The sequence below is a fragment of the Antedon mediterranea genome, chromosome 1 (assembly GCF_964355755.1).
Source record: "Antedon mediterranea chromosome 1, ecAntMedi1.1, whole genome shotgun sequence".
NCBI classification, from domain to species: domain Eukaryota; kingdom Metazoa; phylum Echinodermata; class Crinoidea; order Comatulida; family Antedonidae; genus Antedon; species Antedon mediterranea.
In genome coordinates, this window is record NC_092670.1 from 39,775,269 (window position 1) to 39,801,348 (window position 26,080).

At 33.3% G+C, this 26,080-nt stretch overlaps 3 protein-coding genes and 1 long non-coding RNA gene across 5 annotated transcripts in view; 3 read left to right on the forward strand and 1 right to left on the reverse strand.

Annotated features, from left to right (window-relative positions):
• The first annotated feature begins 3,491 nt into the window (after window positions 1–3,491).
• On the forward strand, window positions 3,492–8,901 carry LOC140062573 (protein smoothened-like). The gene is given in 12 exon segments (XM_072108882.1): window positions 3,492–4,287; window positions 4,413–4,622; window positions 4,740–4,912; window positions 5,226–5,445; window positions 5,669–5,792; window positions 6,227–6,319; window positions 6,502–6,610; window positions 6,919–7,110; window positions 7,235–7,389; window positions 7,939–8,094; window positions 8,359–8,569; window positions 8,571–8,901. Coding segments are annotated over 12 exon segments (2,253 nt in total). The 5' UTR covers window positions 3,492–3,834; the 3' UTR covers window positions 8,728–8,901.
• A 169-nt stretch (window positions 8,902–9,070) lies between these two features.
• LOC140039219 (transmembrane ascorbate-dependent reductase CYB561-like) overlaps window positions 9,071–26,080 on the reverse strand; it is a 58,714-nt gene continuing 41,704 nt past the window's right edge. Inside the window, exons 7-8 of the transcript XR_011842517.1 lie at window positions 10,527–10,580; window positions 9,071–9,669 (exon numbers count right to left, since the gene is read on the reverse strand). The gene's annotated coding sequence lies outside the window, so the exon portion shown is untranslated. The remainder of the gene's footprint in view (window positions 9,670–10,526; window positions 10,581–26,080) is intronic.
• On the forward strand, window positions 12,059–13,701 carry LOC140039656 (uncharacterized). The gene is made up of 3 exons (XR_011842548.1): window positions 12,059–12,263; window positions 13,086–13,196; window positions 13,366–13,701. It is a non-coding gene; the product is annotated as an uncharacterized lncRNA (long non-coding RNA).
• Window positions 19,056–25,081, forward strand: LOC140063559 (kelch-like protein 20). Of its 2 annotated transcripts, XM_072109939.1 has the most exons (6): window positions 19,056–20,289; window positions 20,980–21,927; window positions 22,260–22,622; window positions 23,111–23,226; window positions 23,702–23,811; window positions 24,260–25,081. In XM_072109939.1, exons 2-6 carry the CDS (start codon window positions 21,018–21,020, stop codon window positions 24,495–24,497), a joined length of 1,737 nt encoding a protein of 578 aa, XP_071966040.1. In that variant the 5' UTR covers window positions 19,056–20,289; window positions 20,980–21,017; the 3' UTR covers window positions 24,498–25,081. The 2 variants fall into 2 exon arrangements, with proteins under 2 accessions (XP_071966040.1, XP_071966048.1); XM_072109947.1 differs by lacking the exon at window positions 19,056–20,289 and having other exon boundaries at window positions 20,808–21,927.

Here is a 26,080-nt window from a genome sequence, read left to right on the forward strand (position 1 = left end):
ATGTAGATACTAGCTTTAATATTCTCCAGTTTCCCCAATTCATCTTTAAAAACAGCTTTATGTTTTTCTAAAATTTCATCCAGACCTTTAGTTGTTGCTTTTGCCTCATCAATGGCTTTTATTTCATGCCAATCTAATTTAAACTTCTTCAGCCAATCACGTCCGAATAAGGCTGGTCCGTTCAATGGAACGACCAATAACTCTGCAATTTCTTCATGATTGTTAAGACACACTTTAGTATTTAGCATGCCTATTGGTACAATAGTCTCACCAGAATATGTTTTCAACCTAATTGTAGTTTTCTGTAATGGTAACGACTGGAATGCTTTCTTGTAGGTCAACTCTGGAATCAGTGATACTGATGATCCAGTGTCCAATTCCATAGGGATTTTCTTTCCATTTATAGATGCAACCACTATAATTGGCTCCACTTTTGACTTATGATTTGCATATAGCATAGGTTCATAGTTGACTTCCTCTCCCTGTACATACTGTACATTCTTTTTAAGGTTACCAGTGTTAGGCTTTGACACATTATTGTCTTTCTTTTTCTTCATGCATACTTTTTCTAGATGTCCTTCCTTGGAACAGTAATTGCAAACAGTATGTATGTGCCTGCAGCGATCAGCTTTATGGCCTGTATTACCACATCTGTAACAGTGTGTAGATGCTTTACTTTGTTTATGACCTTGGTGTCTTTTAGATTGGTAATTTTTTGTAGTAAACTTATTTACATTGCTCTCACCTGTAGTATTTGGTGTCCTTGTTTTCTGAAATTCTGTAGCATCACGACTTGCTGTTTCCATAGCTACAGCGGTTTTAATTGCATCATCTAATTTAAGGTCATGAACCGCCAGTAAACGTTTCTGAATGTTCTCTTGACGCAACCCGCAGACGAAAATGTCTCGCAGTGTCGAGGTCAAAGTGTTTCCGAAATTGCAATGAATGGCTAACCTTCGTAGTTCAGCAATGTATGAAGCAATGCTTTCCCCGCTATGCTGTTCTCTTTTGTAGAACCGAAATCGTTCAGCGATTTCCGATGGCTTTGGGCAAAGATGTGTCGTGAGCTTTGTAATTAAATCTGCGTAAGACAGTGTCGCTGGTTTCTCCGGTGAACACAAATTCTTTAGTAGCGTGTACGTTTTCGGTCCGATGAGTGCAAGCAATGCCGGTACCTTCCGATCATCATCGACCTTGTTGGCTACAAAATATTGATCTAACCGTTCGGTATACGAATCCCAAGCTTCTAAAGATGAATCAAATTCTTCCACCTTTCCTATTATAACTGCCATGCTCATCCTCGTCGCCAAAATTTATGTTGTATATAGTAAATTATAATGTAAAGTAAGGGCTCTAAACACAGCGTGTACAACTAAACATTTATTCAGAAGAGAGAGAACAATTATGGCACGCCAAAGGCGTCGTTACAACATGCATATATAACATTATTGATCGGACTAATTTTAAAAGTCAGATCACAGAGTTGTTGTTTTAAATACGTCTAACCACTCATTGCAAAATATTCAATATACATTATACTATATGATTTAATGATGATTGACAGTTAATAAAAAAAATGTTCAAGTATATAATGTACGTTGAGCAGCATAAAACGTAGTAACAAAACGATCCAATACAGTAGAAAGATCGAGTTTTATTAGGAAATGTCAATCATGAACATTTACTACTTTATCTGATTGCACCTACTTATACCGGATCAAAATACAATGCAAACATTGCTGTATAAAATAAATTAAAAAGGAGGGTGATAAAAAGACTTACTTAATACTAGCATGGAGATATGTTCACTATAATATCTGTGTTATTAGCAATGAACATAATTGTGTCCCCAGCAAAATGATTGTACAATTTGTTGTTGAATATAGGACTACCATTTTAATGTCACATAGTATTTGTAATTCACTTTGACAAAAAATTGGATCGAAAGAAAAAATTATTTACCTGAAACAACTGTAGGCCTAATTTAAATCAAACTTAGTCATATTGGTTACCAACCAATGGGGTTTGGTTGAGTGGTAAAAAAAAACGTTGTCAAGCAAGCAAACTGGCAAAATAAAGTGAGTGTGGTAAATAAAAACAAAATTGAGAAAATTGAAACATAAATGATTGTCATTTTTATGCATGAATGTAACGATGAAGGCAATGTAGGGAAAATTTGAATTATTGTAAATGACCAAAACGATTGAAAACAATCTTTTAATTTACTGACGTAATTTAAAGATGTAGGCCTAGGCTTAGAAATGAAAATATAGCTTAAAATAGGCCATTTTGCAGTTTTAATCAAGTTACTCACGTCTTTCTCAGTTTTATTCAATTATTTCACTTATAAACAAACAAAGAAAACGTTTAATTTTAACCAAAAACCATTGTCTTACAGACAATTTAGGTAAGCCTATATTTTGCTTTAAATTACATTTTTTCAGTGAATTTTGTTTTCGATCCTGTTTTTGACCAAGTAAAAGTGAATAACTATTATGCGACATTAAAATGGCATATTAAAAAAAACAGAAAAAAAACTAAAATATTTTTTTAGGAGAAAATATTATTATGTTTAAATATAAATGTTTAAATAATCAGTACTTTACATACACCATGGACCTATAAATTAGATTTATATGTCCATGCATACACACAGAAAAGCCAGCGGCGATTTTTGCAAGCAAAGCGAGCAAAACTCGTTATCAAATTCTTTCACAGTCACGTGATAGGGGTCTGGTTTCACTTTGAGCCCAGCAGTGAAAACCAACGGTTGAGTTGACGAAAACAAAGCAGCAGAATTTGGCAAAATGGAATAAAACAACTTGATTTTAATTGTTATTGAATGGTTCTTCATTTAAAAACTTAAGTTAGGTTACGTTGAGGTAAGTTAATACTTAATCATATTATGTATTCCAAAGAATTTGAAGATATTGTTGATGTTGTTCTATGTTTGTTTGGCGTGGTGGATGCGTGAAGTTGGGAAGATGTTTATCCTCTGCTGCATCATCGTCTTATACCGGAAGTGACATAATGCACTGTAGGCCTGCTGTATTTACATAATAATATGAATCTTATTTTCATGACAGAAATGGTTGAAACTTTAATTTAGGAATATTAACTGTGTTGTTAGCAATATATCTATCAAGATATCTAACATTGGTAGATCTGGCAAAAAAAACTATGTAAATATTATTAAATGTTGAAATGAATACTTTCTGTTGAACTGTTGTTGTTGTTTTGTTTGATAATAGACTATAGTATAATATGCTGTAGATATCTTTATTTTTCATTTGTTTATTGGATCGAATGCTACCAATAAGTATTATTATACAATCATTAATAACAATATTGTAAATGTAATTACAACATTCAATGTGAATTCATCATTCCTAATACTTAGGGTATATTTTGTTTATTTCAACAGATCAAACAAATGAAAGAAGAGAAATCACATCAGAACAAGAAAGAAACTTTTGCTTGTACTTTGAAATTAAGATAATACAGTACAGTACAGTACAGTAGTATATGAGAAGTAAATGACCAATAGCATTGGTTGGTTGATTTGCCTTTGTTTATATTTGCTGGTCTTGCTTCAAAGTTATTCCCAATTCTCACAGTTCACCGAACACTGGATAAAAACGATTAAGGAAGATAGTGATTTATGGAAAACGATATATTTAAATATTGGAAATATGTAAAAATTGAAATAGTAGAATTTTAAAAATGCAGAAACATTAGTTCAGTACAATTTAAAATAAAAAACAAAGAATAGTTTTGAAGAGTCCGGTTTGGTCATTTACATTGAACTTGTAAGTGACGTATACATTGTTCATAATGGAAGTTTCTTTAAATATGTCTGCTTTGTTGTTATTTTCACTTCTTCAACTAGTATCTATCACTTCATCTTTAAATATATCACTATTCAATGAAGGACGTTGTAGTAAGACGGTTTCTAAATGTATCCCAGTTGAAGTACCGGATTGTTTGGGCAACTCTATTGGATTCTCGCACACATCCCTCGTTTTAGCCAATGACTCATCAAGTCAGGATGACATCCAGAAGCGTCTAAACCAATGGAAGGCCATCCAGTATGTTCCCAGATGCTGGGAAGTCATTCAGCCATTGCTCTGTTCAGTTTATCTTCCAAAGTGTGTGAATGGAACTGTGGAATTGCCAAGTATGGATATGTGCACCGTCACTAGACTGCCATGCAAAGTTGTGGAAACTCAGCAAGGTTGGCCAGACTTTCTGAAATGTAAAACTGATAATTTTCCTGAAAGTTGTTCTGTAAGTTGACTTTGAAACATTTTATTTCAAAATGACTGTTGTACCATGAATCAATGAGGCCTTTTGTTCATTGATACTGTAATTATTTTATATTTTAATATGTTTTTCCATTTCTTGTTTTATAGAATTCATACAAAGAACTGACTTTTAACAGTAGTGGTAAATGTGAACCTCCATTGGTAGCGACAGAAAACGAAAAAAGTTGGTACGAGGGTGTAGATGGTTGCGGAATACAATGTCAGAATCCTCTTTATTCTGAAAAGCAACACCAGAGTATGCATACATTCATAGCTGTGTTTGCATCCATTTGTGCCATCTGTACATTCTTTACTCTTGTAAGTACAAAAGCTGACGGTCTCTCAATGGCATCAAACAACAACCCCACTCCCCCTTTTTTTTTCCTGAATTGCTCTTTTTAAACCAGAGACTAGCAGCATGTTTTTTTTTTCTAGGTGACATTCTTTGCAGACTGGAAGAATTCCAGCAAGTATCCAGCATTGATTCTCTTCTATATGAATGGTTGTTTCTTTGTGGGTAGCATTGGTTGGTTAGCGCAGTTCTCAAATGGCGGTAGAGAGGATATTGTCTGCAGAAAAGATGGAACAATGAGGCAATCTGAACCCAGGTAAACATTTGTTTTTTTCTGCTTATAGAGTAATCTGTACATATACTTTCTTCATACCTCGGCATTGGAATGGTAGCTAGTGGTTAACATGCTTGCCTTGTAATCCTGTTTAATCCTGTTAGGATTGTGATTCATGATTCTTTCTACTCCACTAAGCCTCAAATGAGATTTAGTTTCTAAGCACTAGAAAGTATGGTTTGTCCATCCTGTAATTTGGCAAGTGTCTCTAGTCTTAGTATGAAAATTATTTATGGCATGTAATTTAAAATAATGGTTACAGTAATTAGAAACACCATTAAATGTTATCTTTCAGCGAGGGTGAGAACCTTTCTTGTGTCATTATCTTCATCATAGTGTACTACTTCCTCATGGCTGGTGTAATCTGGTTCGTCATGTTGGCATTCGCTTGGCATATCTCCTTCAAGGCACTTGGAACTCCGGTAGATGCTTTGCATGGAAAGACCTCATATTTTCATCTTTTTTCTTGGAGTATACCTTTCTTTTTGGTGGTTGTCATCATGGCATTTAATCAGGTTTGTATTTTATTAATTGTTGCTGAAACCAGGGAGAGGTGAAACTAAAAGAACTATCAGCATATACAGTTATGAAACCATACTTTTATCAAGTGATATTTTAAAGTTAAATTGATTAATTTACAAGAAGTAAGCTGGATATACAGTAGTATTAACTGTTTATATTTAATAATTTAATGTTGAATTAAAATATTACCTCAAACCATACATTTTATTTTTATAGATTGATGGTGATTCTCTCTCTGGTATTTGTTTCGTTGGTTATAAGAATTTGAGCTACAGAGCAATATTCCTATTGGCACCAATTGGTATTGCTCTTTTTATCGGTGCATTCTTTCTAATAAATGGTATGTAAATCGACAATAACACTTATTATTATAACTTTGTCATTTCAATTTGTTGGCACAGACATGCTGTTATTAAGTTGATACCTACATCAATACATTTTAACACATCCAATAGTAAGTAAATTAACATGCAGATTGAATGAGAACAGTACTAAACCCATGTCTTGCATTTGGTGGTGGTTTAAAATAAAATTGAGTTAACCTCTGGATAAATTGAATGGCAAGCCCCTGAGGCCTCTGGTTTAGGAACCCTAAGTGGCCCTCCAACGCTGGAGGCCTTGGGCATTTTTATCCCTTTTCGACATATTTTAATGTATATCTTTTCCTGAGCACTGCTGGGGGGCCTCTGTGTTTAGCCAGTGAGCGCTCAGCCGTTATGCCACTGAAGTTAATAGATGCACATTGTGTTTAACATGTTTATTTGTGCTTTGAAGGTTTAATGACACTATGTGGTTTGCAGCGCGGAGGTCAAAGTTTACTAAATGAGAAAGCTGCAGCAAGAATTTCGAGAACAATTGTGAGAATTGGTAAGATTTATTTTTATTGTATGTATGTTTTAAAGTTGCCAAATCTTGATGCATTCAGAAAATAGAAATAACAATTTTAAAATGTTACAGCCATTAAATGTGTTTTTACTGTAACTGTTTATTAAACCTTAAAAAAACATATTTCTTTTGATAGTGTTATGAATCTTGTGTATTTGAATTAGGTGTGTTTGCGGTTTTGGCATTTACGTTTATCTTTATGAGTTTTGCGTGTCATCTTTATGAGTTCACCAATCACAAAGCTTGGGAGAAAGGATTTAGAGATTTCATGGTGTAAGTAAATTTATACTTGTTGTCACCTTGTTTAAAAATCTGGTTAGCATGCGATAGGCTTGGGTTCGAGCCTATCTGTACCTTACTGATTACAGTACAGCCTTAGGCAAGATACTTTACTCTCGCCTTTGGATGGGATGTAAAGCTGTTGTTCATGCGTACATCTAGTGAACGTTAAAGAAGCAGGGGATCATCTCTCGGTGTGCTTATCTGGTAGGCGCTGTACTGCTGGCTGTCGTGGAGGGCCTAATCCGAATTTCCTCAGTTAAGCTTGAGAACGAATAATTACATTTAACATTATTAATTAGGTGCGAAGCAAATGTCAGTTCATTGAGACTGAAGGAGGAGACTGGCACATTACCGCTGTGTTCAATGAGTTCCAAGCCAAACCTGACCGTTGTTATGCTCCACATATTCTCATTGTTTGGGGCTGGAATAGCCATGAGTATGTGGGTTTGGACACCATCAACAATTGCTATTTGGCGCAGAACTTGGCGAAGGTAAGTTGTTCTATATCAGTCACAAAACGATATTTTGTATGGCAGTTTAAGGAGAATGGAACTTTAAAATCTTCATACATATAGACTTTACATATATTGTATATTATTTTCTGATTGGTTACAGAGTTACAAGACAACCAATCAACGAACCACAAAAATTGAAGAAGTGTCGCATGATAGCGAAAGCATTTGCCAAGAAGGACCAACTAAAAGGAGACTATGATGATGCGGACGGGATGTCTGTCAGCTTTGAATCTGCATCGCATGATGACCCATTAGGTAAATCTTTCGTAATACAGTACTACTAGTACAATATACAATTAATGTTACAGAGCCAAAGCATAACAGCAATGAGCGCTCACTCGCTCACCCAGAGCATAAGCAGCCCCAGTGTAACTACCCACCGTTGGAGGGCCCCTTAGGAGCACTAAACTAGGCCTTTTCTTTCTGCATTACAGCACTGATCATTTATAATCTAAAAAAAGAATGTTTTAACTGTTTATATGAAGTGTTTTATAAGTAGTTTTGTGACTGTGCAATTTGGTAATAGTCACTCTCATACTGTACATTTAAAAGTAACACATCCAAATGCCAACTTCAAGTCAATGGCTACCAGATGTCTCTGCGAGACGGTTATTTGAACCAGTACCAGTTTTGGACAGAAAATTGCTTTTTCGTACTCCAGTTTCTATTTCGTATGTAAATTGTATTATTACTGTAGACATGTCCAGGAGTCTCTCAAGACAGCATATTTACTATGACATTTGTTCCTTTCTTTCAATCCAAATACCACCTCACAACTGATATTGAAATCTTTTATCTAAACAGATATGCGGCTTGATATTCCTCCATCAAGTGTCACAGATGAAACATCGTCAGCAAATTGGGGTCACAATGTACCAACACGAATGTTAACAAGAAGGGGTGCAGCTGTACCCGTACCCCTTATCTCTGCTATCTCTCAATCAAGTTCATCTGGTATTGGTAAGTTGTTATTTGTTGATGCTCGGTTGTCAATTGCTGGGGGTGGAACACCACCAGGATACGAGAACACTCACAACATATTATTTAGGTGTTTGTTGAATAAAGAAAAAATATTGATATCTGCACCATTGTCACGGTGTCGGTTCTCCAAATGAATAATTTGAGCATTATGAGTGTCTATAATGAGTTTTAAAAAAAGCTAGAACTATTATTAGATCTGCATGCAATATTTGATATTTTTATAAAAGAATTCTTTTGCTTCAGATCCATCAATGTACAGAAGACAACACACAGGTCGCCGTAACAACCCGATCCAAGCAGAAGTCACGGTAGAACCACCGCCATCAAACCAACGAGGACCAAGTAGATTACAACGAAAGAAGCGACTTGCACCAGTTTACCATCGACCCAGTGGTCTCGAAACACCAATTGCGGACAAGCAGCTGTCCTTGCATGGAAATGGAATCAATCGATATGGCAGCTCCGTACAGGATGATCCACTCGGGTTACTGGCACAAAAAACAATCATCTGTGCCAAAACTTCCAGCAATTTCAAAGCAAAAGCGGGTTATGATGATACAGCAGCCATTTGATATCGACTGTGAAGATCTTAGCCATAAAGATTGGTTTTAATTTTTAATGTAAATACTAATGTATATTTTTTATTTTAGTGATAGGTATTCTACCATTTCAGTATTAAAGAATTGCTACTTCCACCAATATTGTAAGAATTATTTGTATATTTTTATTTAAGTACAACTAGATTATTTAACATTTTAAGTGCATGTGCTTAATAGTTGTAAAAAAAATATTTCTTATTTTTAAAAGTTGTTTACTGTAAAGTGCTTAAGAGTGGTGCGGGTAACTTAAGATTGATGTTGCCAATTAACAAGTGTTTTGCTTATGTACTGTGTACTTAGATTAGTTCATAAGTAAATAATGTTATTAGTCAAATAAAACACAATTAGTAGAACACAACTAATAAAGTTTGGATACCTGATGCCTTGATAAAGCACCAATTATATTCCGTTGTCTTTGTTTATTAAACCAGTACAGCACATTCGTTTGGTGTCACTGTCAAGTATGTGTCATAATGATTACTTTTAAGAAATAAAAAAAACAGTGCAGTTAACAAAATCTTTGTGCTACGTAATTCAACCAATTTACTTTGACGACAACTTATCTTGTCCTAGATTCCCACTTCCAGCTAGCTACCATGAGTCTGACTCATCCGATCCTAGACTCCCACTTCCAGCTACTATACCACAATTAATCTTTTCTGAGACTCCATTCCAGCTACTGTACCACAACACAACTCATTACGTCCTAGACTCCACTTCCAGCTACCACCGTAATTATCCTGTCCTTTCCTTAATTATTTAGGTAGTTGCAGCAATACTTGAATACTGCACTAGTTGGAACTATTTGTTTTAAATATTCTCATGACTTGACTGAATTCTTTAACTCATCTTCTTCACATCTTAACTTTTGTAATTTTTGGTGACATTTGCTTATCATCTTTGGTTGGTCACTCAAAAAGAATATACTACTGTTGCCTAGCTGTTCGTACACCCTCTGTATAAAATCAATATATAATAATTATAATAATAATCAGTATCACTCCCATCAAAATAAGGAAATGTTTTGAGATTTAATAAAACAAGAGCAATGGAAGTAAAGTAAAGTACAGTAAATAACTTAAAGCCCCCTTCCCTACGTTTTTTAGTGTTGTATTAAAGTACAGTATTAAGTAAACTCTAAATTTATTTTAGGTAGATGGGTAAAAAGTGATTTAGAGTGCTTCAATTTGTTTCTCACTTTGTTAAGAGATACAGGTACTGTATACCTGTCTTATTTAAAGCCCCTTCCCTACGTTTTTTAGATCTAATTTAAGATCACAAACTATATTTAATGTAAAAATAGCGGCACGCTATAAATCCCAAAATGCATTGCGCGCGGATTGATATTTTTGTTTTTCACCTGTAATTCGCCCACTTTTCGATCGATCGTGAGGCCAAAACAAATGGAAGACTCCTAACTTTTCAGCGAAAATACCGGGTTTTCCCCAATTTGTATCAACGGAGTCTGGCAAAGATAGAAAGACAATTAATGCAGCAACTTTACAACGTCAGGCTAGGTATATAGCTAGCGTACGATGTTCGTACGTTACCGATGTTTACCAGCTCGGCCTACAAAACTAATCCTAGCTAGGCTAGGCCTAAGACCGTCCACGAGAGGTCGATCGCCGCGAGCTACTTAGGTAGTGAATTGTTTCTCACTTTTTATCATAATTTACCATAAAACGTATTAAGACAAGGAATGACATGGTATCATGGTTTAATGTTTTTAAAGTGATATATATATGAATTATTTTCCAAAAAACGTCCAAATTTGCAGGGAAGGGGTCTTTAACAGTAGGCCTAATAACTTACACTCCCTTTCTTTAACGATGATAATTCATTTTTCAACACAGTCTGTTCACTAATCTGTAAGAACAAATGAAATAGAATATCAATACAAGTAACAATAATATATATATTTTTTAAAGCAAGAAATTGATCCTTTTTATTTAAATACAAGCAGCAGTATAAATTATATTAATTAAGTAGTTTACATAATTTAGACTTGAAGAGACAAGTATAATAGTATTGGTAAGTTTAAGATTTTTCGCGCCAGTTGTGGCAGCCTACGATTACTAATACTACACTCTGGGCTTAGCTATCTATTCACGAGGGACCTCAAGCTCAGTCAAACAACTCTGTGACTGTACTGTCTGTGATGATCATGTAACCTAAAAGTAGACAAACGCTATCCTGCTGGGCCTCTAGTACTAGTAGTAGCCTAGCTTGCTATACTTTTTTCTGACCTCCTTCGAAATGCGTATTAATCTGTGTTGCTCCATTCTTGTTTCATGTAAGGACAAAAAATACCAAGTTCCCACTTCAAAAACTCAAACCACCACCGAAACCACCACGTGCGGTTTTGGACTTCTAGCAAAGAATATAATATCACAAGAATGAGTATTCCGCGATTTTTGCATGAGAAATTTGTAACAGAGAGCTCCAGAGAGTGATGCCCGCCCTCATAAGGGCGGATGTATACATACTAATATTATACATGTCACATTAAATAGAATTATGATAATAGTTTTGCAATTGTAAACTATTTTATAATAATACATATTTATTAACAAACTAGTGTACATTCACTTTTACAGACAATTATTTACTAACATGCTAAGTTAGTTCACAAAAAAGGCCTAACACAGCAACACCAAAAGTCAACGAATCGTTACTCAGCACGGCCTATTCTTTACCATTGCCCGTGTACTACTCTACGCCCGGTAAATTAAGTATTGTTTTTATGATATAAATTAGTATAAGATACATGTTATTAATAGGAAAAAATGTTAAATGTCATTAACATTTATTTGCTTTACCAGAAACAAGTTAAATATAGGAATATTATTAAACTATCCTACGTGAAAACGCGTAAACACCAACACGCCCGGTCACGCTATCGTAGCGCCCGGTTGATAAAGCAAACTGTTTATACGGCAGTTTTTACTAAATAAATTGCATAAAACGAACAATTAAATATCTAAATAGTATTTAACATGATGTTGGCATGTAGTTATAACATTTTTTATCATAAAATACTACCGGTGGTCCAGCCTTTGATTAGTGAAACCGTCACAAAAAGTTGTATACATCCCAGATACATCCACACTAGGCTACCACATGGACAATATTACTGTTACAGGGAAAATCGCGGAATACTCATTCTTGTGATATATATTCTTTGCTTCTTCGATAGGCAGTTTGCTGCAGCACGTCGCTGAGGATATGCCCTACATATATTGCATTTTTCTTGAGGTATTGCTTGTACCATTTGTTCGTGGGTAATTGTTTTCCACTGTAATTTCGCGTCAAGTGGCGTTACTTTTGTGTTTGTAACTCCCGCAAACCGTCATATAAATCTGATTACAGTATTTCTTCGTATCGTGTGTGTGATGAAAGAGAGGAACGTGACAGCAGCAAAGATTGACTGTTGCCGTGTGTTTCGAGGAACGGGTGATGATGTAGCCCTGGGCCTAGCCTAGGCCTACTAGTACTACCTAGAGGAAGGCTTGGGTGGGCAGGACTTAACGTCGAAGAAACCTAGTCTAGGTAGGCGGATCGTTTAGGCTAGGCTATCTTTTCAATTCATTCATGGTAGTTTTTAACTGTTGTAGCCTACCTAGGCCTAGCTAGCTAGAGGCTAGGCCTGGTTAATTAATGTTAAGCCTAGCCTAGGCTTGCTAGGCCTAGATCTATCTATATAGAATAGGGCCTAGCCTAAGGCCTAGCTACGCCTATACTATAGTGTAGCCCTACTAGCTAGTAGTAGAAATAGAAGAGTGTAGCAGTTAGTAAGCCTAGATAGTAAAGTAGGCCTAGTAGTAGTAGCAGGTAGCCTACTATACTACTACTAGGCGGGATGAAGCAAGCAAGCAAGTAAATGCTAGCTAACAATAAACATTCAATTATTATTAATCAATGTTATACATGTACATTTTAATTTATAGATACATTTTTACAATTTAATGTAAAAAACAGTAAAAATACTAATTACTAAAAAGTTTAACAATATTAATATTTATTTTAACTTGTTTCTTGAAAGAAAAATGTATAGGGCCTATAAAGTTAAATTTTAATATTAATGTACTAGATACTATATCCTTTTATATCATAGATTAAATGTGACCACTGTAGCATCTCTTTTACTGTAAATTAGTGTTATAACTACCTACTACTAGACCTATAAAATAGATTGTGAAGTAATTATTGGTCGTGTTGTATTTAAAAAAAAAAAAAAAAATAATTATGGTATAATTAATATTCATATCATCATACTCGTCAGAACAAGTGCATAGGTGTGTTATTTGTATACATGTTGCAGACTTCTATATAGAATATTTTATTTTATGATTTTTTTTCTTTTTACGATAGGGTAATAAAAATCTGCTGTACCAAAACACTTTCCTGACCTTGATTGGACTTGCAGTTGATAATGCCGTAAGGACTTGTGATTTTACCCAAGAAATTTAAATGCATTTTCAGGTAAATGGATTTATAATATCAAAATGTCCTACAATAAAACCTGGTGAATAAGAATGTTTAGTTTTATTTATATGATATTAAGAGAAACTGTGGCTGATATAATACTTTTGTTTTTTGGTGCATCAATCTAGTTCCTGGTTGACATTTAATATTTGTTTGTTCTTTTTAGAGTGTATGGTAGCTGAATTATTTTGTCTTGCATAGCTTGTTGGCTCCTTAAACAAACTTCAGCATCTGTTGAAAACAAATTTGCAATGATATAAAATAGCAAGGTGCAAGATGTTATATATTTGTCTGTTACTCTACAGTATTATTTAATCGGGTCAATTTATGTACAGTATCTTTTATTCACATATTATAAATATTAATATAACACACTATCAAGGAAAAATTATTATTATATATATTTTGGTTCCATGTGATGAACACTAATAAAATCTAGCATATTTGAGCAATTGAATGCTGTTTAATTAAACTGTTTAATTAAACAGCATTCAATTGCATAATTGCATTCAATTACGTAATTTCTGTGATTTTCCATGATTGCATTCAATTGCTTAAATAGACCTGATTTTTTCTTGTTTGAGTTTACTTTAGTTCCATGTGATGAACACTAATAATTTCATTCAATAAAAATAAATTTAAAGGTACAGTTACGTAATTTCTGTGATTTTTCTTGAGAGCGTGTTTTTTAATTAAACAGCATTCAATTGCTTAAATAGACCTGATTTTTTTCTTGTTTGAGTTTAATTTAGTTCCATGTGATGAACACTAATAATTTCATTCACTAAAAATAAATTTAAAGGTACAGTTACGGAGTTTCTGTGATTTTTCTTGAGAGCGTGTTTTTTAATTAAACAGCATTCGATTGCTTAAATAGACCTGATTTTTTCTTGTTTGAGTTTACTTTAGTTCCATGTGATGAACACTAATAATTTCATTCAATAAAAATAAATTTAAAGGTACAGTTACGGAGTTTCTGTGATTTTTCTTGAGAGCGTGTTTTTTAATTAAACAGCATTCGATTGCTTAAATAGACCTGATTTTTTCTTGTTTGAGTTTACTTTAGTTCCATGTGATGAACACTAATAATTTCATTCAATAAAAATAAATTTAAAGGTACAGTTACGTAATTTCTGTGATTTTTCTTGAGAGCGTGTTTTTTAATTAAACAGCATTCAATTGCTTAAATAGACCTGATTTTTTCTTGTTTGAGCTTAATTTAATTCCATTTGATGAACACTAATAATTTCATTCAATAAAAATAAATTTAAAGGTACAGTTACGTAATTTCTGTGATTTTTCTTGAGAGCGTGTTTTTTAATTAAACAGCATTCAATTGCTTAAATAGACCTGATTTTTTCTTGTTTGAGTTTACTTTAGTTCCATGTGATGAACACTAATAATTTCATTCAATAAAAATAAATTTAAAGGTACAGTTACGTAATTTCTGTGATTTTTCTTGAGAGCGTGTTTTTTAATTAAACAGCATTCAATTGCTTAAATAGACCTGATTTTTTCTTGTTTGAGTTTAATTTAGTTCCATGTGATGAACACTAATAATTTCATTCACTAAAAATAAATTTAAAGGTACAGTTACGGAGTTTCTGTGATTTTTCTTGAGAGCGTGTTTTTTAATTAAACAGCATTCAATTGCTTAAATAGACCTGATTTTTTCTTGTTTGAGTTTACTTTAGTTCCATGTGATGAACACTAATAATTTCATTCAATAAAAATAAATTTAAAGGTACAGTTAGGTAATTTCTGTGATTTTTCTTGAGAGTGTGTTTTTTAATTAAACAGCATTCAATTGCTTAAATAGACCTGATTTTTTTCTTGTTTGAGTTTAATTTAGTTACATGTGATGAACACTAATAATTTCATTCACTAAAAATAAATTTAAAGGTACAGTTACGGAGTTTCTGTGATTTTTCTTGAGAGCGTGTTTTTTAATTAAACAGCATTCGATTGCTTAAATAGACCTGATTTTTTCTTGTTTGAGTTTACTTTAGTTCCATGTGATGAACACTAATAATTTCATTCAATAAAAATAAATTTAAAGGTACAGTTACGGAGTTTCTGTGATTTTTCTTGAGAGCGTGTTTTTTAATTAAACAGCATTCGATTGCTTAAATAGACCTGATTTTTTCTTGTTTGAGTTTACTTTAGTTCCATGTGATGAACACTAATAATTTCATTCAATAAAAATAAATTTAAAGGTACAGTTACGTAATTTCTGTGATTTTTCTTGAGAGCGTGTTTTTTAATTAAACAGCATTCGATTGCTTAAATAGACCTGATTTTTTCATGTTTGAGCTTAATTTAGTTCCATTTGATGAACACTAATAATTTCATTCAATAAAAATAAATTTAAAGGTACAGTTACGTAATTTCTGTGATTTTTCTTGAGAGCGTGTTTTTTAATTAAACAGCATTCAATTGCTTAAATAGACCTGATTTTTTCTTGTTTGAGTTTACTTTAGTTCCATGTGATGAACACTAATAATTTCATTCAATAAAAATAAATTTAAAGGTACAGTTACGTAATTTCTGTGATTTTTCTTGAGAGCGTGTTTTTTAATTAAACAGCATTCAATTGCTTAAATAGACCTGATTTTTTCTTGTTTGAGTTTACTTTAGTTCCATGTGATGAACACTAATAATTTCATTCAATAAAAATAAATTTAAAGGTACAGTTACGTAATTTCTGTGATTTTTCTTGAGAGCGTGTTTTTTAATTAAACAGCATTCAATTGCTTAAATAGACCTGATTTTTTCTTGTTTGAGTTTACTTTAGTTCCATGTGATGAACACTAATAATTTCATTCAATAAAAATAAATTTAAAGGTACAGTTACGTAGTTTCTGTGATTTTTCTTGAGAGCGTGTTTTTTAATTAAACAGCATTCAATTGCTTAAATAGACCTGATTTTCTCTTGTTTGAGTTTACTTTAGTTCCATGTGATGAACACTAATAATTTCATTCAATAAAAATAAATTTAAAGGTACAGTTACGTAATTTCTGTGATTTTTCTTGAGAGCGTGTTTTTTAATTAAACAGCATTCAATTGCTTAAATAGACCTGGTTTTCTCTTGTTTGAGTTTACTTTAGTTCCATGTGATGAACACTATTAATTTCATTCAATCAAAATAAATTTAAAGGTACAGTTACGTAGTTTCTGTGATTTTTCTTGAGAGCGTGTTTTTTAATTAAACAGCATTCGATTGCTTAAATAGACCTGATTTTTTCTTGTTTGAGTTTACTTTAGTTCCATGTGATGAACACTAATAATTTCATTCAATAAAAATAAATTTAAAGGTACAGTTACGTAATTTCTGTGATTTTTCTTGAGAGCGTGTTTTTTAATTAAACAGCATTCAATTGCTTAAATAGACCTGATTTTTTCTTGTTTGAGTTTAATTTAGTTCCATGTGATGAACACTAATAATTTCATTCACTAAAAATAAATTTAAAGGTACAGTTACGGAGTTTCTGTGATTTTTCTTGAGAGCGTGTTTTTTAATTAAACAGCATTCAATTGCTTAAATAGACCTGATTTTTTCTTGTTTGAGTTTACTTTAGTTCCATGTGATGAACACTAATAATTTCATTCAATAAAAATAAATTTAAAGGTACAGTTAGGTAATTTCTGTGATTTTTCTTGAGAGTGTGTTTTTTAATTAAACAGCATTCAATTGCTTAAATAGACCTGATTTTTTTCTTGTTTGAGTTTAATTTAGTTACATGTGATGAACACTAATAATTTCATTCACTAAAAATAAATTTAAAGGTACAGTTACGGAGTTTCTGTGATTTTTCTTGAGAGCGTGTTTTTTAATTAAACAGCATTCGATTGCTTAAATAGACCTGATTTTTTCTTGTTTGAGTTTACTTTAGTTCCATGTGATGAACACTAATAATTTCATTCAATAAAAATAAATTTAAAGGTACAGTTACGGAGTTTCTGTGATTTTTCTTGAGAGCGTGTTTTTTAATTAAACAGCATTCGATTGCTTAAATAGACCTGATTTTTTCTTGTTTGAGTTTACTTGTTCCATGGGATGAACACTAATAATTTCATTCAATAAAAATAAATTTAAAGGTACAGTTACGTAATTTCTGTGATTTTTCTTGAGAGCGTGTTTTTTAATTAAACAGCATTCAATTGCTTAAATAGACCTGATTTTTTCTTGTTTGAGTTTACTTTAGTTCCATGTGATGAACACTAATAATTTCATTCAATAAAAATAAATTTAAAGGTACAGTTACGTAATTTCTGTGATTTTTCTTGAGAGCGTGTTTTTTAATTAAACAGCATTCAATTGCTTAAATAGACCTGATTTTCTCTTGTTTGAGTTTACTTTAGTTCCATGTGATGAACACTAATAATTTCATTCAATAAAAATAAATTTAAAGGTACAGTTACGTAGTTTCTGTGATTTTTCTTGAGAGCGTGTTTTTTAATTAAACAGCATTCAATTGCTTAAATAGACCTGGTTTTCTCTTGTTTGAGTTTACTTTAGTTCTATGTGATGAACACTATTAATTTCATTCAATAAAAATAAATTTAAAGGTACAGTTACGTAATTTTTGTGATTTTTCTTGAGAGCGTGTTTTTTAATTAAACAGCATTCGATTGCTTAAATAGACCTGATTTTTTCTTGTTTGAGTTTACTTTAGTTCCATGTGATGAACACTAATAATTTCATTCAATAAAAATAAATTCATAGGTACAGTTACGTAATTTCTGTGATTTTTCTTGAGAGCGTGTTTTTTAATTAAACAGCATTCAATTGCTTAAATAGACCTGATTTTTTCTTGTTTGAGTTTACTTTAGTTCCATGTGATGAACACTAATAATTTCATTCAATAAAAATTAATTTAAAGGTACAGTTACGTAGTTTCTGTGATTTTTCTTGAGAGCGTGTTTTTTAATTAAACAGCATTCAATTGCTTATTTTTTCTTGTTTGAGTTTATTTTAGTTCCATGTGATGAACACTAATAATTTCATTCAATCAAAATAAATTTAAAGGTACAGTTACGTAGTTTCTGTGATTTTTCTTGAGAGCGTGTTTTTTAATTAAACAGCATTCGATTGCTTAAATAGACCTGATGTTTTCTTGTTTGAGTTTACTTTAGTTCCATGTGATGAACACTAATAATTTCATTCAATAAAAATAAATTTAAAGGTACAGTTACGTAGTTTCTGTGATTTTTCTTGAGAGCGTGTTTTTTAGTTAAATAACATTCAATTCAAATCTCCATTTTGTAACCACCATGAGTTCGGGTCCATTTAAACAAGCTGGGCAAGCTGTAAATTGTATTAATCCACTATGTATGCATTGTTTGTATTATTCAATAATTTTGTAATGAATCGATACCATTAACTACAACAAACAAGTGGTAGGGCTACTTAAAATTATTTATGTGGTCCATAGTTACCAACCGTCTCGCATCGTTTGGGACGGTCCCGCATTTCAAGTGATTTTTTAATGAAACACGCGTTTAAACCTAAGTAGGCCTATATACGATGCGTTATCATTTTTAACACAATTTGAGAGGAAAATGCATTTAAATTAATTGGTATATTTTAAAAGTATAGAACATTATACGAGTAGGCCTATTTATATTATTACACCATGTGTCCGTGGTCGCTCGCCGTGACGAGGATGGGCCTATAACCATGTGGCGTTTGTCATGATCGCAATTACACATGACATGATTTTGTGTGCGTTTATAAAAGGAAACCCAATTTTCTTGCTATTGGTTGGTGGATCAGTTCAATTTTTACCCTCCAAAAAATGTTTTTTAATAAAATAAATTCATGAAACCGCATGAAAAACGTTGAATTATAGATTAACAAAAAAAGAGTAATATACAATCTAATAATATTTGCTTCGTTTACCGTACCGGAATACAAGAGGTGCCATTCATCATGAATTTTACGTGCGAGAGTAATATTTCCGGCCATAGGAGTGCCAGTGAACAAATTTGTTTCCATCGCAAGTCGCCACGAGGGGGTGGGGCCTGTAAATACGTATGTGTCCGATCACGCAGGTTGGTAAGTATGGTGGTCATCGTTAAATTGGTTGTTTTAACAACAATTAAATACTTTTAAGTATTTAATTGTATGTATTAAAATAAGTAGGGCCTACAACAAAACAAACTCGCTCTAAAAATAACAAAAATTGCATATTTAACTTGGGACTTTGCAGTAAAAAGAGCATGTTAAAAAGATGAATCTGTCATTGAGTAAGATGAAACTTAAATTGAATTAAAACCGATTTTCTTAATAATCATACTTAGAGATGCAAATCATCAAAATAATATTTATATGAAATTTAAACACTTTTATAGCCTATGCATGTACGCCTGTGCCGTGTTATGCTTTAAAAAAATTATCCAGTATAGTAGGCCTATGACCCGTGCCGGGTATTTTCTTTTTAATACCGTCGATGGAAAATTGCCTTGATCATTTCGAATTTATATCTCCATATTTTGACCTCGTGTTATTCCTTGTATACGGCAATTGAAATAAAACCTTAAATCATACTACAAAAATACACCGTAAAAGTAGAAATGTGAAAGAAAACACGAGAGAGAAAAAAAACAAACTTTACAGTAGGTTTCTACAATATACAGCAAATAGTATCTTTGAATACAGTTAAAAATCCACGGAATAAAATATATAGAGGGCAGCAATCAGGAAATCGTTTGTATATACCTGCAGTTTTTCAATATTTATAAAATGGAATAGCCCGTGCTATTCTTTAACAGGCAATACCTCAAGACAAATACAATATATGTATGCCTCACTCTCAGCGACGTGCTGCAGCAAACCGCAATTGGCTTCTTCTAGATCGACTTCTTCTTTGCTTTCTTGGCATGATGATAGAGTGCGCTCTACCACCAAACAACTCGAACGTGTTTCTTGAACGCATGATTGAGCATGTATATTTACAAAAAACAACCGGTGATGTTTGAATTGATCACGCTTTTTCTGCGTGTAAACGATGAATTAACACTTTTCAATTGCCCTACCCTAGCCTAGGCTAAACCCATTTTACACCAATAGTATGTAGTAAGGTTAAGGTAAGTAATACAGTATAAAAAGTCATTGACTAGACTATTTTACCATGATCGGTAAGCTTATTGATTGGCCCAGCCCACCAACCAGGAATTTCCCCACCACCACCAGTGTAACACTGTACCAGCAAGCCTTCTTGTATTGTACTGTAGGCGAGAATCCCTGTAAGCTGGTACTTACTAATAATACTAAAACAGGCCTAGCCTAGTTATGTAGGGTAAGATATAGCCTAGTTGTAGTAGTAGGTGGACATGGCAATGTAGTAGTAGAGTACTAGGCTAGTACAGTAGGTAGGGCTAGGCCAAGTAATAAAGTCGCTAGCTGGGTGCAGTCTACAGCTTTACCTGTACCTTACCCTGGTACTGGTACTGGTTCAAATAACTGTCTCACAGAGACATCTGGTAGCCATTGACTTGAAGTTGGAATTTGGATGTGTTACTTTTAAATGTAGGCCTACAGTATGAGAGTGACTACTACCAAATTACACAGTCACAAAACAACTTATAAAACAGTTCATACAGTTAAAACATTGCTGGGAATTATAAATTTCTGTTGAAGCAGGCTCTAATGAAGTTGCATCTAGTAAGTTGACTTTGTTGTACAACTCTATCAAGTACTGATGGTATCTTCCGACCTCTTCGTTTACTTTGTGTTGTGTGAAAAGTAAGAATTAAAATAATATTCATTTTTTACAGATACAGTACCACAATCAGTAATTAATAATTATCAAATCATGGCAGCTAAACGATTTTCTGAAAATGGATCTCATATAAACAATAACTGTGAAACTTCAAATTATAAACCAGACTTGTTCACAAACCATGCCATCAACTTGCTGTCAACAATTGGTACACTACGATCTCACAAAAACCTCTGTGATGTCACTCTTGTTGTTAAAGGAAAGATGATCCATGCTCATAAGCTAATATTAGCTGCATCGTCGCCTTACTTCAACGCTATGTTCACGAGCGAATTGAAAGAATGCCGGGAGAAAGTGATAGAAATCAAGGACTTAGAAGCAGATGCTGTTGATTCAATCGTTGATTTTATGTATACAACAAAAATTAATGTAACTGAAAGTAACGTACAGAACATACTTATAGGAGCTAGTCTGCTACAATTGGAAAACCTTCTTGAAATATGCTGCACATTCCTACAGGATCAGTTACATCCTACGAACTCCATCGGTATACACAACTTCGCTCGAAGACATGGTTGTAGCAAACTACAAGCTTCAGCACAAAAATACACAAAACAAAACTTTACAAAGGTTGCAGACAATGAAGAGTTTATTAACCTCGCTGTCAATGACCTTATAGATATAATTGAAGCAGATGACATTAATGTACAGAAAGAAGCCGATGTCTACGAATCGGTAGTCAAATGGATCAGATTCGACGATGCACGACAGAAGTATGCTGCAAAAGTTTTTGAGCACGTCCGATTTCCAATGATGGCGTGGAAATTCCTTACAAATAAAGTTGTTCAGGATAAAATTGTGACAGTAGCTGCAGATTGCCAGCGGTTTTATGATGAAGCTCGAAGGTATCACGGAAGCCAGTTTTACCCTGGTCTGCATTGGGAAGTGAGCATCAGAACTGTGCCTAGGATTTCTTACAATTCCCGCTATATCTATGTCATTGGTTAGTTTAATCATTTATTTTTGTATTCATTTTCATTACAACAAACAATGTCATATTATCCCACTGTGTGAACTTGCTATTGTTTCTAGCTTTCACATCAGTCCCACCCTATATGGCTTATATTTCCAGTTTCCTGGACTTCCTGCATTCTCACTCCTGATGACGATCAAAGCAAATTGATTGAAACGTTGAGAAACTCAACATACATGTGGTGTACCGCAAACTTTATATCAACATTTGATTTTGCCATGCAAACCTTGAAACAATATATTATCATATTAATTGTTGTCCATTACATCAAAACAGTAAATTTGAATCTTTTCTGTTTTTAGGAGGTGAACTGAATCCTGGAAGAAGCACTACATCTGTTATGGAACGTTACAGCCCTTCCTTAGACTGTTGGTGTACTCTACCATCAATGAAAGTTTCCAGACGTGCGTTTGGTGCTGTGACTGTGGATGATATAATTTACTGCGTAGGTGGTTCGAATTCCTCCGTCCTCAACGTGAATGAGTGTTTTGACCCTCAGACCAACTGTTGGCGGACAGTGTCGCCGATGCAGGCCTGTCGTAGCAGTGTTGCTGTCACAACATTGATGGGGTTTGTCTTTGCCTGTGGTGGCTATGATGGGTACTCTAGTTTAAGTTCTGCTGAGAAGTTTGACCCTGTTGCCAATGAATGGAGTAGTATAGCAGGTAAGGTACATCTTAATTGGTTCTAGTGCATAAATTTACCACATGCTTTCAACAAATTTGATTTCATAATGCATATCAGCATATGCCACACTTGGACAGCACCTAGCATAACTACTGTAGTAGATAAGGGAACCTATTGCTCCATCTACACTATCACACTTTATGTGACAAAAAAATGTGATGTGCCCATATATGGACATAATTATGTCATCACTACCATATTTGGGCATATCACTACCATCACACTTTTTTGTCACATAAGGTTTGATAGTGTAGACATAGCTTAAGAGTGAAATTTCACTCTTCCCTGATACCTGGGATTTCTTAAATAGCACTCTCTATGTTTAGGTGTATTTTTTAATATAGTGCCCTTAATGGTTTGAGTGATTTCCATATTCAACTTTTGCCAAATAGGGACCTCTATATTAAACAAGTTTTGCTTATGTTTTGTGTAGAAATTAATAATATTTAATAATGTTGGTTTTCAGAAATGAATGGGCCAAGAAGCATGGCATGTGCCGTTACATTTGCAGGCTCAGTCTTTGTGATTGGTGGTTATGATGGAATTACAGATTTAAATACTGTAGAACGATACTCTCCAGTGGTAATGCAGTTTGTTTTCTTTTATTCATCTATGGCCACATGTACACCTGTATAATTACAGTATTACACCAAACGTACTCCAGTGCGATTGTCATGATCCTGAAAATAATATATACTGTATAATTAAATTTAGGATAAATTCAGACACAAGACAAATAAATCCATTGTTATAATTCCATACCCACGACCCCTGGGACTATACTTCAATTCAACATTTGTTTCGACCAAAATCAAACATTAAAATATGTAAATTTACAAACAAACGAATAAAAAAAAAAGTATAATTCAGGAAAGGGACGACATAGAGACTCAAACAAGTCACTGTTGCCCCTCATCATAGACACAATCATACAAAAAGTAGAAGTACACATATAAGACATCGTTGCGTGTTCAATCAATAGACGCTATACTTGAATCAATAGACGCTATACTTGATCATTGACAGTAATCAGAATAATTTTGTTTCGCTCTTCTAGCAAAATAGATGGGCAGAATTAGCACCAATGTCTTGTAGCAGGTCAATGCTTGGTGGAGTTGTTTTTAATCATAAAATCTATGTAGCTGGTGGATGTAATCATAGTCAATGGTATGCATTATAATTTGGCCATCAAATTAATTTGGCCATCAAAGATGCTTTTATTTTCAATTAGATACAGTACAGTATCTTGCTCTTGATGCTAGGCCCAAAGCCGCTTAAACAATGAATTAATTAATATTCATTTCTAAATATATAAATAAATATGAACAATTAGTCTAGGTTTTAATTAGACCGCGATTCTATTATCTTTAGATACTTGGAACAAGTCTTTTATTATTATTTTTAATTAAACGTCCTTTATTTCATTGCTATGTATTGCTATTGTTCAAACTGTATACAATGTATTGTTTGTATGGGGAAAAATCTTGATTAGCGAAAGCTGTTTTTGTTTGCTACATCCAATTAATTGCAATTGGTGAATAAATAAAGAATATAATACGGTATTATTAATGAACAATAACTTCAATGTTAATGATGTTCTCATCATTCTTTTCAGTCTTGATAGTGTAGAAGTGTATGAACCTAGTACTAATATATGGCGTTCTGTGACTCCATTAACGATCCCTCGCAGTGGACTTGCTCTTGCTATTGTCAGACAGCACATATACGCCATCGGAGGTTATGATGGTGTAAATAATCTAAGCAGTGTTGAGAAGTTTGATGAACAAACTCAAGTGTGGACCAAAGTAAAAAGCATGGAAGTAGCACGGAGACGATTCGCTTGTTGCTCTTGAGGCAATACATATACAGTCAACTCTCTCAATACCGGACACCTTTGGGCTGGAAAGTCTTGTATTCAGAATGCGTTTTTAATGGTAAAAATGAATTTGGGCCTTTTTGGGCTTCAAGAAAGGTCCGGTATTGGGAGAGTTTCTGGTTTTCAGAGCGTCCGGTATTGGGAGAGTTTCTGGTTTTAAGAGAGTCTGGTATTGGGCCGGGAGAGTTAACTGTATTACCTAATGTATTACACTAAATTATTTTGCAGTACTACTTGTAAATTAATTCATAAACACTCTACACAGTGCACAGTACTTTCCACACGCCTTATAATAGGTTGGGTATATTATACTGAAATATATTTAAAAAATATTAAAAACCAATACAATATAAGTTATTGTTATTTGTTCCTATTTAATAATTACAAAAAGTATATAAAAATAATGTTATATAATAAATACAGTAATTATGCCGTTTCTGAAATTAACTATATTATTGTTATTAAAAACGTATACAGTATTGAAGTTTAATGGCCAGTAAAATAGAGACAAACTTGATTTAAAATATATTTTATTAATAGAGGTCATAATAGAGGTCATAATAGGGGAACATTATAAACGTTTTAAAATTGTAAAATAAACAAGATTTTGGTGAAATTTTTAGTATAATTTGAAATTTGTGTTTATTTAAATTATCAAACTATACATTTTAAAAGCAATAATAATAATGAGTTATTCAATTTATTCTGCAATAAAAAACACTTCAAGAAGGCAGTTCAAAAGCCTGTTTTCCACCACTAACGCGAATTCAAATCGTTTGCTAATGCGCATGCGGATTATTCATATCATTTCTTAATTATCTATCCGTGAAAATATGCAACCAATCAGAGCTCTGTTCACGCACGCGAATTGATTATATCTAGTCAGCTTATACGCATGCCCAAACAAATTCACCTAGTCTAGTGGAAAATCGGCTTTACAGCTCCGAAGTTTATCTCGCGTTTGACATTCGAAATAATTATATTACATTTGGAAAGTCAGATAAATTTTGTTCCCGTATGCATGTCCTTCCCGTATTAATCATTTCTTTAGGCGTATTTATTATACGATCTAGAATTCCCCCTAACCCCCACCCTATTCTGATAAGTGCAAATAGCTCCGTGCATCCTATCAGCAATGTTCAACAAAATTGCAGATCAATGTCGACAGTTAAATTACTCTATCGATCAATCATTTATTTATTGTTTGATTTACCTGACAATAGCTCTCGGCTAATTGTGGGGAAGCTTGATGGATTGGCTAGAAAATTGACTTTTTAACAAAACTTAACGATAAAAAGATGTTTTAAAAATAAGTTTCCCTGCTGCACGTTTTTAAAAATATAATTAGTTTCGATCGATGACAATTAAATACTCTATTTAATAAATTGCAATATCTTGCTTATCGGATTATTCTGTAACTGATATCAAATGGGTTTCATCGATGTTTTTATGATTTTATTTATTTTTTACCAATATCAAAGAACTTATATAACACATGAATCTCCTGTTATAAGTTCTTTGCCAATATTCACGCAGCGGTGACTCACTTTTTTTGCGGTC